Source organism: Erpetoichthys calabaricus, chromosome 1, assembly GCF_900747795.2.
Source record: "Erpetoichthys calabaricus chromosome 1, fErpCal1.3, whole genome shotgun sequence".
In the NCBI taxonomy this organism is placed as follows: Eukaryota; Metazoa; Chordata; class Cladistia; order Polypteriformes; family Polypteridae; genus Erpetoichthys; species Erpetoichthys calabaricus.
Window position 1 is genome coordinate 314,348,096 of NC_041394.2, and position 17,225 is coordinate 314,365,320.

Here is a 17,225-nt window from a genome sequence, read left to right on the forward strand (position 1 = left end):
TGATGACAGCTCGGAACGAATAATTGAAATGGTAAGAAATTTTATGTTGCCTAGTCTTGATAAAACAGAAGCAGTTCTCGTTTTTGCAAATTATATGTTTTGAAATGTTTTAAAAAAATAATACAGTGAGTAGTTTTTCATAATCAATAAACCTCCTAGAAAATTCAGTAAAGAGAAAGCAAAATGTTTGGTGTGTCCACCCTTTGCTGATTCCTTTAGGCCCACTGCAGTTTTAGAAGGTTCTTGCATGGTTCGGTTGTTCCAAGCCTCTTGGCAATCTTGCCACAGTTCCACTGCAGACTTTGCTCATCTTATTCACTTTAGTTCCTACGGGTAATCCCAGACTAGCTTGATAATGTTGATCAGGGCACATTGGAGACCATACTATCAGTGGAGGAATTTCTTGGTCTTCTTTTCACTGCAGATAGTGTTTTTTTTTTTATAATTTTGACAATTTGTTTTGGGATCTTAATGATGCTGCAGAATGAAGGTAGGCCTGATCAGATGCCTCCCTGATTGTATTGCAAGATGAGTAAGAATCTGCTTGTATTTCTTTTCAGTGATTGGGGGGTTGTCTATTTTGATCAAATCAGTACTTCCAAACCTGCAGGGAACCTTTATTGTGCTTTACTGTTGTCTACAGACATTCATTTATGTACTGTTCTCTAGCACTTCGGTGGACAAACTGCCTTCTGACAGAGCCAAAAATTTCAAATTTTGATCATCTGTCCAGAGCACCTGCTGTCATTTTTCCAGGCCATAGTCCTTGTGTTTTCATGTGTAGGTGAGTCATTAGGGTTTATTTCCACCAATAGGAGTAAACTGTTTGATTGTAAACTCCTTCATGAAGACCACTTCCTAGAAGTCATCTACGGACTATATATTGAGTGTACAAGGGTCCTAGTGGTCTTCTGAGCTGATAGCAGTGCTGGACATTTTCCAGTTTTGAAGGGAAGTAAGCTCGATGTGTTTCCAGTCCCCAGCTTTGCTCATTTGCTTATGCTTCTGCACAATAGCTTGGACAACACGTCTGGAAATGCCTGTCTACCATGAAATTTCCGCTTAGTTGTGGTATCATGTCCACAGCTGTCTACTGCCGTGTCTACATTGTTTTCTACTTTGACTTTTGACTTGCCATGGTATTTTGTAGTTTATTTTTTGTAAAATACTGTAATCAATATAGCCCCTAAATGCCCTCAAATAAAGCCTATGCAGGAATCCAAGATGCAACATTGTTCTGTAAAAGAGGCCGGAAGTCATCCAGCAACATCTGGTGCCCACTACTATGGGATGTAAGAAAACAAACAACAACAAAAAAAAAAACCTTTTCAACCTTAAGTTTTTTCTGCTTCTCTTTAAAACTGCACGTTCCTGTGATCAGTTGGGGTACACAGCTGAGGTTCACTTAGCTTATGAAGCTGTTTAGGCTAAATGTAATGGTTAGCTTTATTCCAATCTTGCTGTAATTTCACATTTCCCAGCCTCATAATTACTAGTTCACAATCTTCTGTTTTTCGTTTGGACTCCTCTGTTTGTGCTATAACTGGCTAAAGAGTGCACTTGGTAAGCAGCAAAGGTGCAGTTGCTGCATTCAGTGTATCAGGTTCATATTTTGAATACTGTTAAATATTTGATATGAGATGCTCGATATAAGAAAATTAAATACTGTCTCCCATTATTTTTGGAAAACCATGTATGTCAACAAGCTTGTAAACCCAATTTTAGTTGTGTATGTGTCTTTTAGTATAATTCATTTTAGCTGTTGTTTTTATTGAGTAGCAGAATTTTTTTTTATTTCTCTGTCATTCCTTGCCTGAGTTTAAATGGAGGAGCTTTGATCTCTACTTAGTCTTTTCTCTTAAAGGCTTTCCTCGTTTGCTTAGTTCAGTGTTTTATGTTGTCAAGCTGTTTGGTATTGTCATTAAGGTAGTGCATTTTAAATACATGGTTGCTGATTCAACCATTGTGTCAATCAAGACTAATTGAATCTGTGATAACTTCAAATGCATGGTTTGCAGCACAAATATGATTTTTCTTTTAGCTCCCATGGAAGACCTTCCCAAATAGCACGCTGAAAAATACCGCTTTAGCTTTTTTGCTCTGTTGTCTGTTTCCATGTATTAACAGTTTTAAGAAGGGTTTTGCAGCTCTTTAGTATTGCTGTACACGTGAAAATAAAATGTATTATAATCAGAATTTTACAAGAGGCTATAACAATTGCTATATAAGCATTTTGAGTATTCATGTTGCATCTGTAAAAAGTTTTAAGTCTTATTGGTGTTGCTTTTAACACTGTGTGTGTTGTGATTGCACATGCACATAGTCGTCTGTCTGGGATGCTACTTTTGCAGCACAACAACCTGGAGGTGCTTTACATTACAATTAATATTTTAAACTTTTAAGTTTTGAAGACTTGGCCAAGATCATTCTTTCCTAGGCTTACAAACTGAGTTGGTGCAGACAGGGGAAAAACAGTGATTTTGGCGGTGATCAAATGTTTTTTGTTAATTTATGTTCATTCAATATATCAAAGCCAGAGACTTTGCTCATAACAATATAAATCAACCCACACATCATATCATTAAGAAATTGTTGGGACTATACTATAGTTTTTACAACACTTAGATCTTGCACAGTCATTATTGAGAATAAGACCCTGAAGTAGTGCTGGGCGGTATACCGGTTCATACCGAAAACCATTTTTTATTTTTGTTATGATATGGATTTCTCTTATATCGCAACACCGGTTTAAATTGCCTAAACAACGTTCGGAACGTGGCGCTACAGGAAACTGTTTAAGGGGGCTCTTTTTCACTGCTACACCGCTAAACAGGCGTGCAACGAAGTACATGTGGTAGCGGAGGTATTGCGCGGTGAAATGGACAGAGAACATTCCGAAACTGAAGCTGTAGCAGACGATAAAGTTGAAAATGATGACACAGAAGAACTTTTGCTGGAAAAAGGAGTCACGTCTGTTGTCTGGAGATAGTTTGGATTTAAAAGGTCAGATGTGGACCATTATGTTCAAATGTGTGAATACTATTTCTATACTACTGGATAATACAGCAAGCCAAGTTGTACTTGTTTTATTTTTTTCAATACTGTGTAATGTACCTGGGTACTGTGTAATAGTGTGACGACATGTTGACTTTATTCTCGACATTTCTACTTTATTCTCGCTGTTTGTCGAGATTAAAGTTGACATTTTGACTTTATTCTCGTAATTTGTTATTAAAGTAGATCATTGTAAACTAAACTTCATCTTAAAATAAATATTTATTTTACTAGATTTTCTCAAACCCTGTCATAAGTTGTGTAGCACATTAAATGCTTTATGTTAAGTGTTCCCGGAGCCTTATTAATCACTACATGCTTCTTAAACTGACTTCCTCTTGCTCTAGGAAGAGGCGCAGGCAGCACACAGAATACATTAATTTCATGATGTTCCTGCTCCCTGAACATTTAGAATGCTAAGATAAATACTTCATATAATTTTCATGATGAAATGCCTTAAAGCATGTATTAATCATGTGGGGGCACGGTGGCGTGGAGATTGCACTGCTGCCTCGTAGCAATGGGGTCCCGGTTGTTCCCTGCTTTGAATTTGCATGTTTTTCTGGTGGGTTTACTCGGCGTGCTTCAGTTTCCTTTCAAAGTCATGTAGGATGTGGGGTTTTGTTATGCTATATTGACCTGAGTGTATGTATTGCTCGTATTCACCCTGCGATGTGCTGGCGCCACGTTCAGGATTTGCTACTGTCTCACACACAATACTTACTGGGATGGGCACAACCCTGAATGGATGGCATAATTAAACATGTATAACAGAGATTTTTTTTTTTTAAGTTCTGAACACTCCGTGGTCTTAAGTTTATAACTACGTTTAATTTCACAAAGACGTTTATCATGTGGTGATTGGTTATGTGGAGAAAGAAAAAGGAAAGACAGGAACTGCGGGTTTGGTACATCAGACAGACAGCATGCATGCGATAAAGAAAGTTCGCTCAGAAGAACATGGATTGAATTCTGTGTTCGTGTCTCCGACCACCAGATCACAAACCCAGTATTTACACAATATTTAAGTTAAACCTGTGCAATACACATTCATACATCCAGTTTTTTGGAGCCTCGTCACACCTGCCATAAAGTTATCGACACTGAACGTACACCTGGGGACCCCTTACTGCGAAGGAGCAGCACTACCGTGCATGTTTAATACCTGCTTTAATGCATTTCATCATGAAAATTTATCTTAGCATTCTATATTTGAGAGAGCAGGAATATCATGAAGTGAATGTATTCTGTGCAGTGATCACTGCTGGCGCCTCCTCTTAGTGCAGAGACAGTCAGTTTAAGATGCGCGTAGCGATTAACAACTGGGTCGGAGAACACAACACAGCATTTAATGTGCTACGTTAACTTATGACGGGGTTTGAGAAAATCTAGTAAATTAAACATTGATTTTAGGATGAAGTTTAGTTTAAGGCATTCTAATTTAATGACAAAATAAACTATGAGAATAAAGTGGAAATGTCGGCTTTAATCTTGACATATAGTTTGTTTTTTTTTTTTTCTTCACTGTGGCCCTAATACGCTTCTGTAGGGATATACCACAAATAGCATTATAAATGCAAGTTGCAGTTTTATTATTTAAGTATGTAGCTTAGCTTGAAGCAAGGTCCATATTAATGCAGTTTGCCTTAATGATGGTTCAGTTGGTAAAGATGTCATCACCAAATTGCGCTTGTTTTATTTTATTTTAATTTGGTGAATACTGTGTAATGCACCTGGGCTTTGAAGTCTTGGAAGTAATAGTATTATTTATTGTATTGTTATTATTTATTAGTTTAAATATTATGCAGTTTAATGATGGTAAAGTTGTTTAAAAAGTCATTTTAACGTGTCAGTGGACAGAGATTGTTAACATTAACAAAGTGTAGTTGGTTTACAAAAAATATTTACTATTTATTCCTTTTCTAAGACATGTTCAGTGCGATACAACTTTTGACCAGCACCTCTGGATATTTTACTAAGTCTAAATGCCTCTTTGAGTGGTTGAAAATAAGGTGTCAAAATTTTAGTTTAAATTGTTTGCAAACGTTCAATAAAAAGGTTCTATATTCTGACTGCAACTGTCATGCAATGTGATTCCTTCTCCTTATTAGTGCCACCCCCTTGAAAACTATCACTTTAGGGGGCCATACAAACCTGTATTAATACTTGTGTGCACATTAAAATGTTTTTTTTGTACAATGTACAATTCTCATGACAGTGGAATAGGTTATTGTTAGCTAGTAATTGCAGTGGAAAATGTCGTTAACATCCACTCATGCATGGGAAAAAAATAACCATCCAATACCGTGAAACCGGTATAATTTTGAAAAATACCGTGATATAGAATTTTGGTCATACCGCCCAGCACTACCCTGAAGTATAACTTCCAGGCAGAAATCGACTTTTGACATAATACTTACCCTCTTGACAGCCATAGAGGGGACTGAGTTCAGAAATCCACATGACATTAATTTCTTTTGGCTGAAAGTATCAATATTTTACTCAGAATTTGATCCTACTTAAGAGAAGTGCTTTCAGTCACCTTCTTTCTTTGACCCCACATGTTCTTGCTGTATCCCTGGTTTGCACTCTGTATGACTACTGTCTTTGATTTATTGAGAACAATTGTGCGACCATAGGTCCCTAATCCTAGTGTAGTCCCCTTTATCATGATCCTGGTTGGCACACCCTTGTTCGCCCTAGATCTCTTTTTAATACAGTTAGCAGACTTTGTCAACCTGCTGTTAAAAATCCTTATTTCTCTGTTGAGCACTGTAATCTATTTTTGGACTATTTTCAGTCAAAAATTATGACCATATATCAAAGTTTCTCTACTAACTTTTCCTCATCTCTGTCAACTGATTATACTTCTAAATCTACAGTTTATTTATCTAAATTTAACCCCACTACACCAACTGAAGTAATATCTAAATTAAATCAATCGGCCACCTAGATCCTGCCCCTACTTTACTGATTAAGTCTTGCACTAACAAACTTTCTCTCCCCATTTCTCACTTTATCAACTGAAGTTTCTGTACCTGTGTTCCAATTGATTTAAAAACTGCTGCTGTAACCTGTTTTTTTTAAAAAAAAAAAAAAAAAAAAAACCTGGCTTAGATCCCTTACAGCTAAAATTTTATTGCCCAATTTCTAATCTTCCATTTATGACTAAGATCTTAGAAAAGGTTGTTGCTGTTCAAACTCAATGATTATTTAAATTTGCATAACCTGCTTGAACCTTTTCAATCGGTATTCGGAGCCCTGCATAGCACTGAAACTGCTTTACTTAAGGTAGCCAATGACATGCTTATAACTGCAGATTCTGGGATGGCTGCAATTCTAGTTTTTTTTTGACTTGAACGCAGCGTTTGATACAGTTAGCCATAACATTTTATTGTCCCGACTTTTAGCTATTGGTATCTCTGGTGCTGCTCTTTCTTGGTTCACATCATACCTCAGTGATCTCCAGTATTACGTCTTCATTAGGGAATACAAATCTGCCACTACTTCATTCACACAAGGTATCCCTCAAGGGTCAGTTCTCGGTCCAGTCGTCTTCAACATCTATATGCTGCCATTAGGCGAGATTATTTATCTGTATGATCTGAGCTTCCACTGCTATGCCGACGATGCACAACTTTATATATAAGTGTTGATGCAACTGCAACATCTTCACCTGTTGAACTGACTGACTGCATTCGGGAAATCAATCATTGGATGACAGATAATTTTTTACAACTCAATCCTGAGCTTTCAGAGCGATAGCCCCTAAAATATGGAATTCTCTCCCTCTCAGCCTTCGCGAGGAAAAATCTATTATTAAGTTCAAACTTCTGTTAAAAACACATCTTTTCAATGAGTGTTATTGTTTTTCGTGTATGTAATTTCCATCCATCCATTGTCCAACCCGCTGAATCCGAACACAGGGTCATGGGGGTCTGCTGGAGCCAATCCCAGCCAACACAGGGCACAAGGCAGGAACCAATCCTGGGCAGGGTGCCAACCCACCGCAGTAAATAAAGTTTATGCTTATTGAAATCAGAAAAAAAAAATAATCATGAACGTAATCTTACCTAATTTTTTTTATAACATGTCAGCTGTCCATAACTAGCATTCCTTAAACTGTTGCCCTCATTTCAATGCTGTAACTTTCCAGCTTTTTATTTTTTTTACTGATTTTGTGCATTTCTTTCTGTGTTTCATCTTTCTGGGAGTTAGGTGAGGTGGGTCTTGCTTAGGACTAATGTGTTGTGTGCATTTAAAATACGGTAACTGCATTTATTTAGTTAATTTGTAATGCGGTTTTAGTGGATCGTCCTTTCTTTCTGAATTTTAGTAAAGATAAAAAAAAACAACAAACAGAAAAAAGGCAATAAAACATAAACTTGTGTAGGAGTGGTGCTTATTGTGAGAAACAAGCTGATGTGGGTTATGCACCTTAGAAGTCAAGAGGGTTGCAGTAGGCAAGGCCGATGAAGATGTGGATAGACATTGTGGTGAGTGAGATGTACTGTACTGGAGTTTAAAGATGTTCAGATCCATAGGGAGTGGACTTGTGGGTCATCTGGCCAGTGTTTATAAAAATGAGTAATGGCTGTACTTTGCTTTGTTTTTGGAATGTTGCTCTGAATGTTGACTTTTATGCTATTACTATAAGGGATGTTGGAGAGTGCATCACTTTCTAACTATTGTACATTTGTAGTTTTATACTAATGTAAAATAAATAAAATTGACCAAGAATAGCAATAACCTTCACTCAACTATCACCAGGAAAAGGATGAAGAATTTTGCAAAGACAAAATATAAGTGATCTGTTTATAAATTAAAATGACACATATATAGTAGCAAAAAGATGTAATGGCCTTTCCTTTCACTTCTATTTGCTCAGCGATGTGCAGTAGATTCTCCAGTGTTTTGTGAGGTATATTAATTTAGCTGTCTTTTCTTAAACTGAACAATTTATAATGGCTCGTTTTTTTTTTTTAAACCCTTTTGTTTGCTCATCACAGCTGTTTCGATCACCCTTCTTTCCTTGACAATCCTCGATATGCTGTAGTTCTAATAGGCTTCAGTTCCTTGCTCCAAGAGGGTATTGGTCTTAGGTTGTGGTTTCTTACTTCATCTACAGTATGAAAGATAATCGGTCAAAGATGTCCATGGCATCATTTATTTTAACATTTCTAGTTGTAAATGATTTCTATATTTAGTCTGACAGTGACTGTTATATTTCAAATGTGCATAAAGACTTGACATGTTCTTATGGTTTACAGTTTCCTTGTTGTAGCTGCATCTTTTATATATTCCCAAAATTAAGTAGCTACTGAGTTGGCAATGTAGGATCCAGCATGAGTCAAACGTGTAATAAAAGAAATTTCTCGGTCCAATAAAGTTCAAAAGTTAAAAGTTTAGTGAAAATTTAAAAAGGAACATATCACAAAAATTCAGAAAAGGTTATTACACACTTAGAATAAAAGGCAAAAAGTGGAAAAAGGTTAATCTCTATAACTGTTTACATTTCTGGTTGAAAACAAATTTCTTTATAATTGTTTATTTCACAGATGTGTTCTAGCATTCAATATATTTTCTTTGTTTGTTGTCTACTTTGGGTATGCTTCATCAATTCTGGTTTTAACCTCAAAGAAGGAGGCCAGTCTTCTGAAACATGTAGTTTACTTGTGTTTACAACACACATTGAATAATTGGTGGGTCGCTCGACCCCCTCCTTGTTTGATTTCTGTGCAAGATGAACCACCATTTTCTTATATTCTTGATAGACCTAAAGTAACTGTACTGGTTTTTCAGACTTCTTCATATAGATAGATGGAACTTTTATTTGTCCCCTGGGGGAAATTTGTTTTTTACAGAAGCTCTTTAAATAAATGAATACGTAGATAAGTACGTACGGTAAGTAAATAAACATACATACACACTTTGGTCTGAAGACACACCAAAATGACTATAAAGCAAGAAAATTAAAAAGAATAAAGTTCTGACTTGGCTGTCCCAGTCACAGTGAGGCATTATGCAGGCGTATTACTGTTGGTATAAAGGAGCACCTGCAGTGTTCACACTTCTGCTGATAAATTCGTTAACTACTAGTACTCACTTCCAGTTTGGCAGGGAGAGGATGTGCAGCATTGTTTATAATGGCACTTTTCTATTAGTGGTGTGTCACTTTATATACAGTAGTATATGCTAACATCTATGTTGGTGTTTGTTTTTTCAGTTTTTATTGTTGAAATTAATCAATGTATGTAATGTTTGTGAGTGATTTTTTTTCTTTTTTCTTATATATTTACTGGGATTAAGAATTTTTTTTGTTTTAAGATGATCATTTTTTAATAGTTATCACAAGGTATCACACCATCTTTTACATTCAGAATTTCTGTGTCATTTGACAACTTGTACCTTTTTGCTGCTTTATCATTTTGCTGTGCAGTCGTGGTCAAAAGTTTTGAGAATGGCACAAGTATTGATTTTCACAAAGTTAGCTGCTCCAGTGTTTTTAGATCTTTTTGTCAATGTTTATATGGTATTCTGAAGCATACTTACAAGCATTTCATAAGTTTCAAAGGCTTTTTATTGACAATTACATTAAGTTTATGCAAAAAGTCAATATTTGTGGTGCTGGCCCTTCTTTTTCAAGACCTCTGCAATTCGCCCTGCCATGCTGTCAATCAACTTCTGGGCCAAATCCTGACTGACGGCAGCCCACTCTTGCATAATCAATGCTTGAAGTTTGTCAGAATTGGTGGGTTTGTTTGCCCACCTGCCTCTTGAGGACTGACCACAAGTTCTTAATGGGATTAAGATCTGGAAAGTTTCCTGGCCATAGACCCAAAATTTGGATGTTTTGTTCCCCGTGCCAGTTAGTTATCATTTTTGCCTTATGGCTCAGTGCTCCATCATGCTGGAAAAGGCATTGTTTATCACCAGACTGTTCTTGGATGGTTGGGAGAAGTTGGTCTTGGAGGACGTTTTGGTACCCTTCTTTATTGCAAATATTTACTCTTTGCATAAACTTAATGTAATTGTCGATAAAAGCTTTTGAAACTTATGAAATGCTTGTAATTATACCATATAAACACCTGACAAAAAGATCTCAAAACGTTTGGACACAACTGTATAATAGATTATTTATATTTTGCTTAACTGTGTTACTTGTTCCTTAGCATCTGAACTGCTTTAGGATAAAACTAGGGCAATCAACCAAATTTTTGAAAATATTTTAATTGGAAAAATAAGCCTGAATTATCAGTGAAGAAAAATACAAATCTTGTAAAGCTGTACTAACTTTTTTTAAATCTATAAATTACAGATTAGAATTTTGTCTCACTATTTCTAACCCTTAGGCATTGTTCTGTATGTTTTTTTCAGTACTTTTACAATTGCAGTAATTGTTTTCTAGGATGTGGCATTAGTGGAACTAAGTGATTCAGAATGTGATGATACAGAAGACTCTTCGTCAGAAGATGAAAGCTCAGAACTAGACAGTGAGGAGGAGGGCAACCTCCGAATCCCAGGAAATCAGAAAAAGAAGGCAAAAATTGAGGTGATGGACAATGTAAATGGATAAACTACTTTTGTGAAGTTCACTGTTGACATTTAAAATATAACTAATGTACACAGAATAAGGAGCCATTGTTTACACTGAAGACATAGGTGACATGTATTTCTTTTTCTTGAGCATTTTGTTGCACCTGTTAATATGTTTATGCATTTGGCTGCTTTGAACTACACTGTAATATTTTACCAGTACTATTATCTGTGGAAAGTTGTTGACCAGTGAGCCCAATCACGAGAGTTTTGTCACAGAAATAATGTCTCCACTTTGCACTTGTGGATCCCGAGGCCTTGTTCATCATATGTGTAATTCACCCACTCATTAAAAGGCACATGGCTTACACTGGAACCAAGGTTGGTGTCATCTCTGTGATGATTCGGTCTGTCTTAAAGGTTTTCTGCTGTTGGGTGTGGACCTAACAGGACCTTACAAACAAGTAGAGACCTCAATTAAATACATGTGACTACTTGTGGTTTGGTATCGCTTAGTTTGTAGAGTTGGCCCACTGTAGTACTTCTGTTAAAGGCCTTCCTTGATAAATCATTTTTATTAAAAACAGAGCAAATGTTGCCTTCTTAAGCCTGGAGCCTGCAGCAGTTTTAGAAAGTCATTTCAAATAATGATGTAAATGTATCCTTATTTGTCACGTAACAATTTCCTTGCTAAAACTAATCTCATTTTATTTTACATCAGCTCTAGCTTTACTTTCTAAAAATGTAATTGCTTTTTCTATCCCTTACTTACACATTAGGAAATTAGGTATATTTTTGGATGTTACAGCCTTTGTTACCTGTAAGATGTCAACCAAAATTTTTATGAAATACCACAAAACAGAAAAAACGAATTATAAACACAGATTTCTACATGGGGAGTCTTCTCTGTATATATACAAGTTCAGAAAAAAACACAAGTTTATTTTATTATACAACAACAAAGGACAAAATATATACCTTTGTAAAGTGTTAATAAAAGTTGAACATTTTTCACATATTTCGGTGAGGTGTTTTCCTTAAATTCTATTCTGAATAATTATTAGGGTCACTATAACGAGGGATCTGTTGCATCTCCTTTAGTCAGTGTAATCCATATGGGTACCGAGTGTACATATCTTTTCAAAAATCTCTGCACACTGAAGGAATTCTTAAGACCTGAAAGCTAGCAGGTGATTTTTCTGTTATATAAAATGGGTGTTCAGGCTGATCCAAGTCAGTATAAGCCATGATAATAATTTGTCTTGATTTTCAGAAGACTTTTGAGAATGTAAAACAGACTAGCAATCAAACTATAAGAAGCCAGAATTCAGGATGCAGTCTGCAGGTTGGCACAAAATTGTCTCAGACACAAGAAGCAAAGAGTTGTGGTAAAGAGAACATTTTCAGAATGTGATGATGTTAAAAAGTGGTGTCTCTCTGGTGTCATTGCTGAGTTTGCTGTTTTTTTCAATAAACATGAACAACCTGGACAAGAACAAAATCGATAAGCTTTTTAAGTCTGATGATAATACAAAAGTGAAAAGGCAGGTAATGTTAAATAGGCTACTTTGACACAGAAGGACTTGGACAGTAAACAGGCTTGGAAAGATTTTTGGTGGATGAAATTAATTCTTAGTAAATGTACAAAGTAGAAATGTCAAATGTGAATACATAATGGGATGGTCTGAAACTTGAAAGTACACCGTATGAGAAGGACTTTGGGGGGGGGGTCATTGTATACTCATCACTATACACATCCACTGCTACTATCTTCACCCAGACAGTGTGCACAAGTAATTAACAAGGCTAATATAGGATGTTAGGCTATACATCACAATGTGTGGGAGGTTATCCTTAAATTATATGAACACACTAGTGAGGCTTGTCTGGAGTACTCTGTTCAGTTTTGATCTCCATATTACAAAAAAAGACCGTCCAGAGGAAAACAGCCAGGTTGATTCCAGGACAAAAAGGTATGAAGTGTGAAGAGAGACTGAAGGATCTTAATCTTTTCAGGTTAAGCAAACAGATTAAGAGGCGATGCAACTGAAGTTTTTCAAATTATAAAAGGATTTAGTACTATGGATACCAGCCGTAACTTTAAAATGAACTCTTCAACAAGAATGCAGTGACATAGCTGGAAACATAAGGGAAAGTTTTGCACAGATGTTGGGTTTTGTCATTGGATCCAATGATCTGGGCTTGAATGTATAACCTGTTTTTATAAACTTGTCAATATCCATTTCTGTGGAATGTAACTGTGTGAGGAAAACATCGAACTATTTAGTGATATGTCCTGTTTCCAGAGAATGATGTACAGTAGCACACGATGGTATTTGGTGCTCATCTGAATGTAGGTGGTGCACACGCAGTATTAGCTGGTGCTACCCTAACATACCTGGTTATGGTAAGTGGTGGGCACGACCTAGTAAGTTGTATCCCCTCTGGGGCTCCGTACGAATGTGTATGCGGATACCTGTGAACATAAAGCACGTACCTGAACCCTCAGAGTCGGATAACCCTCCCACAACCTTAATCTTAACCATAGTGTAACTGGGCATGCGATGGACATTTGTGACTGACATTGTGGGCCTTACTTAATTTATGTCATAGGACAAGCTGTAGCCTACAATACCTATCTCCAACCAGCCCACACGCCTTTAATACCTGTCTGCTTTTTACAGCACTGCGCTACAAGCGATCGAGGTGACGCCAAACTAAAGGCGTAATTAGGTGGCCCCAAAGCGCACTTTTGTAATATCTAACATTATCTTGTATGTACGTGAAAGTGTCCTGTACGTACAAGATAAGGGCTATCCCATAACTTTTCAGAGCTTGCGTACTATATAATTAGGCACTTAGGTTGTATTTTTGTGATTGATATGATGCAGAATTTAACTACAAAAACTTAATTTATTATCTAGGTGTGAGTTCTATGCAGTGATTCTTTCTAGCCTGACAGTAAAGATCCTCTGATCAATAGCTATAGTAACAGTATTCCCTGTTCTCCTGTCACTTTTGTGTTCTTTTCTAAATGAAAACCTGCACAATAATATAAAGCAAACTGTGCATCTTAACTGGATAGACATGCTGAAGAGGCAACATGCTTTTAGAGTAATACCACAAAAACCAACAGAAAGTCATCTCCCTGCTGTCTCTCAGGTCTGACAAAAGAAGAGCTAATACCTGGGTTGAAACTGACAGGCCTCCATCTTTAAATAAGCAGTATACCGTGAGTGACACTGAAGAATGCAGTATTCCCTACAGTCTAACAAGCATGCTAAACAGTAAAAGGCAGAGAATGTTAACATTAACCGGTAACTTCCAAATTAATATTTTGCTTTTTATATTAAAGACAATTGAGTATTTTTTCTTTCTGGAGATAAAATTTTATTGTTTAAATATTTGCCAAACTACAGATGTTTTTACTTGACCATTTTAATACATCTGTAACAGAAAAAACAACCTTAAGATGCCAATGAACCTTTTAACTTTTTTAATGATGTATTCAAATTAATAAGACATAATACTGTACATTGAAATATGCTGGTTTTATAAAGCAGAAACCTAATTTTAGGCTAGTTTATATATATATATATATGTGACCATTATGGTACCAGTACTTGGAATTGTGTTTATGACGATTACTGCTTGATTTTCTTTAGCCATTTAAAATCCAGTATTTACTCATATGTTAGTGCAGGGATCCTCAATCACAGTCCTGGAGGGCTGCAGGTTTTTGTTCTAACGCGGTGGCTTAATTAGAAAGCAATTCTTGCCCATAATTTAATTTCATGGCTTGTTAGTGCTTTAACTCTGCTATGTCAGGTCATTCTCATATCCTTGATTTTCTTCACCTTTCTAAGGATATCATCCAAATGATTTGAAGGCTAAAATGGATGAGTAATTCTCAGTCCTTCACTCTTTTATCTTCACTTTCCTTCCAAGTATTTAATTAGACCCAATAGTGCATGATAAATACACACAGGTGTAAATGGTAACAAGCTAAATGGAGAAATGCTGGTCTCTTTTGTCATTTGCATGTTATTGCTAAATAGGCGATTAAAAATTGGCAATTAAAAACCAAGACTGCAGCTGTTTAAGACTAAAATAAGCAATAAGATTTCAAAATCTTAACGAGCAAAACAACTAAAGTGAAGCAGGAGTGTTACTTGAGCAATAAATGTTTCTTATTAAGCAGTTGGGTTGGAGCAAAAACCTGCAGCCACTGCGGCCCTCCAGGACCGTGATTGAGGACCCCAGTGTTAGTGTAATACATCTCCTTTATAGGTGTGGACCAGAAATGGAGACGCTGTAAAAGCTCAGTCTAAAGAGAATATACTAAACATGATGAACATTTGACATTTTCTATAAGGCAATGAATAAACAGAGCTAAAACAGCAGCTTACTTGTCTCTGATGCATTCCTTATGGTCAGTCTGGCCATTAAGTCTGCATCAATATAAATATAAAGATGCAAAGCATCATCATCATAAGTACACTTTCATTTCAAGACAAAGAGATGGCTTTACCGGTGGTGTTCCAAAATATGTTTAGATGCTAACACTAGACAGAGGCATGTACAGATTAAATAGAATTTTAAGTGGAGAATCAATAAAGGGACACTACAGACAACCTTGCAACATCTGTAAGACTTAAATTAAATGAGAGGGCAAGCTCAGCTATAGGGGGTAAAGTGCCTGCTGCATAGTGAAAAGGTGTATTTATTATTTAATTTATTTTGAGAGGGAGAAAAATGTACACTGTAATATCAATACATAACATCTGTTACTTAATTTTAAATTTGATGTTGTGTTCACATTTCCTCTTTTGTTCAATTCAATAAAAGTGCTAGCCATCCGAAGTTAAAACGTGTCAACATTAAAATACATGATGGGCTGTTCAAAACATTGATTTAAATGATAAAGAAACCAACATTTCTAAATAAGAAAAAAAAAAGCCATGGCAGAACATCAAAAAGGTAAATAGACATTAAAATAATATAGGAAGCATTATTTGTACTAAAAATTTATAAATTTGCATAGAGAAAAAAATAAATATATATATATATATATTATTTAGAGACAATATGTCTTATTGTTTCAAACAATATATAATACAGGCCAACCACCATTCCATTAATATAAGAAAAAAATCTTTCAAAAGGGTTCCAAATTGAGAGTTTTGTTGCGTTTCCATAAACTGAAAACACAAGACGCTACTAACCATGTCGAGCTTATTTTTGTGTGATTTTTACTGTGTCATAATCTGAACACTATTTACGCAATGCAATATTATATACTTTATGCAGTAATACAAGACAAAAATGAGCAAAGTACTAGTGCTCAATTATTTGTGTATTTCTCAATTGTAATGTTTAAAATTTTGGGTAAAAAAAACCAAACATTTTGAATGTTAAAATGAACTGTCATAATAATTGCAATTTACTTTGTGTGTACTGCTTGGGCTGTGATTTTATTTTATTATAAGTAAAATATCTAGCAAGCACAAAAAAAACCTTGAAGGCTAATGACTTAAGTGCAGTCTAACAACAAAGACTTAAATGGATACAAAAACAATGGCACACTAAGAAGAAGGACCTGCACTTGCCACTCTGTTTGCAGCCAGGCCTAAGGAGTGTTGCTTTCCATAGTGGTTTATGACATGAGAACATATTGTATGTGCTGTATTATGTCAAAATATAAAGAAATTTTAGGAATAGAGGTATGCAATTATATAAACCAGTGACCCGTCCTTCGATTTTTGCACTTTATAAATGAATCAGAAATGAAGACGCTGAAATAACATCACGCCATTACATGGTTTGCTGGCATTTGCAGGGTTGAAGCCTCTGTTCTTTCTCTAACCCCCCACTCCTCCTTTGCCCTGCAAGATAAAGAAGTCAGATTTGTTAGGCACATGAAAGTAACAGTAACAGTGGTTCTGTCAAGTGTCATTTGTTTTGCTTGAAGTCCCGTTTTGGACGGTTTCTCTTCTTTGCAGTCTGCCAGGAACAGTTGTGTAACTGAAAGATGGTGCCCAAGAGAGAATTCAGTTCCCAAGAGGATTGTCCTTTAAAAGTAGCAGCCATCCAAATGTACTTCTCAGTATTCTACTGTCACAGCTTTAGTCCTGAGGTATTCATGAAGCGCTTCTTCCCCTGTGAATTAATGCAGAGAGAGACAGCAAAAAACAACCTCAGTCATTGGGCTAACCATGTACTTATAAACATATTTTACTTTGCAATCATAGTGTCAGATCAATTTTTTAATAGAACCAAATATTTACAGCATGCCTAGCTAGGCTCTTAGTGAGTGTAATCACTGTGCTATTTGTTCAGCCAAGACAGCATGGTGGCACAGTGGCAAGCATTCCACTTGGTTTGACCATTGTGCTTAATGCTCATTGTTTTATAGTACTAGGGTGTTGTACCGTGTTAGCCAATAAAAGGTGTCATTTTGCTCGACTTCTCACTACATCGATAATGGCTAACTAAAAAGATTACAATATGAAGCTTTCGAGACAACTCAGGCCTGTGTCAGATTAAATGACAAGTCTGCATTGCCCTCTTGTGAGTGTGGGTGTGTTTGTTTATTGGTGGACCCTGCATGGACCAGCACCCCTCCCTTGCCCCCA

At 36.2% G+C, this 17,225-nt stretch overlaps 1 protein-coding gene and 1 non-coding gene across 2 annotated transcripts in view; one reads left to right on the forward strand and one right to left on the reverse strand.

The window, feature by feature from the left end:
- Positions 1-11,608, forward strand: nopchap1 (NOP protein chaperone 1). Its single transcript, XR_007935329.1, has 2 exons — positions 1-31; positions 10,463-11,608. It is a non-coding gene; the product is annotated as an NOP protein chaperone 1 (transcript).
- Positions 11,609-15,310: 3,702 nt separating this feature from the next.
- aldh1l2 (aldehyde dehydrogenase 1 family, member L2) overlaps positions 15,311-17,225 on the reverse strand; it is a 92,929-nt gene continuing 91,014 nt past the window's right edge. The window contains exon 23 of the mRNA XM_028817635.2: positions 15,311-16,749. Coding sequence (XP_028673468.1) covers positions 16,694-16,749 — 56 coding nt within the window. The 3' untranslated portion in view covers positions 15,311-16,693. The remainder of the gene's footprint in view (positions 16,750-17,225) is intronic.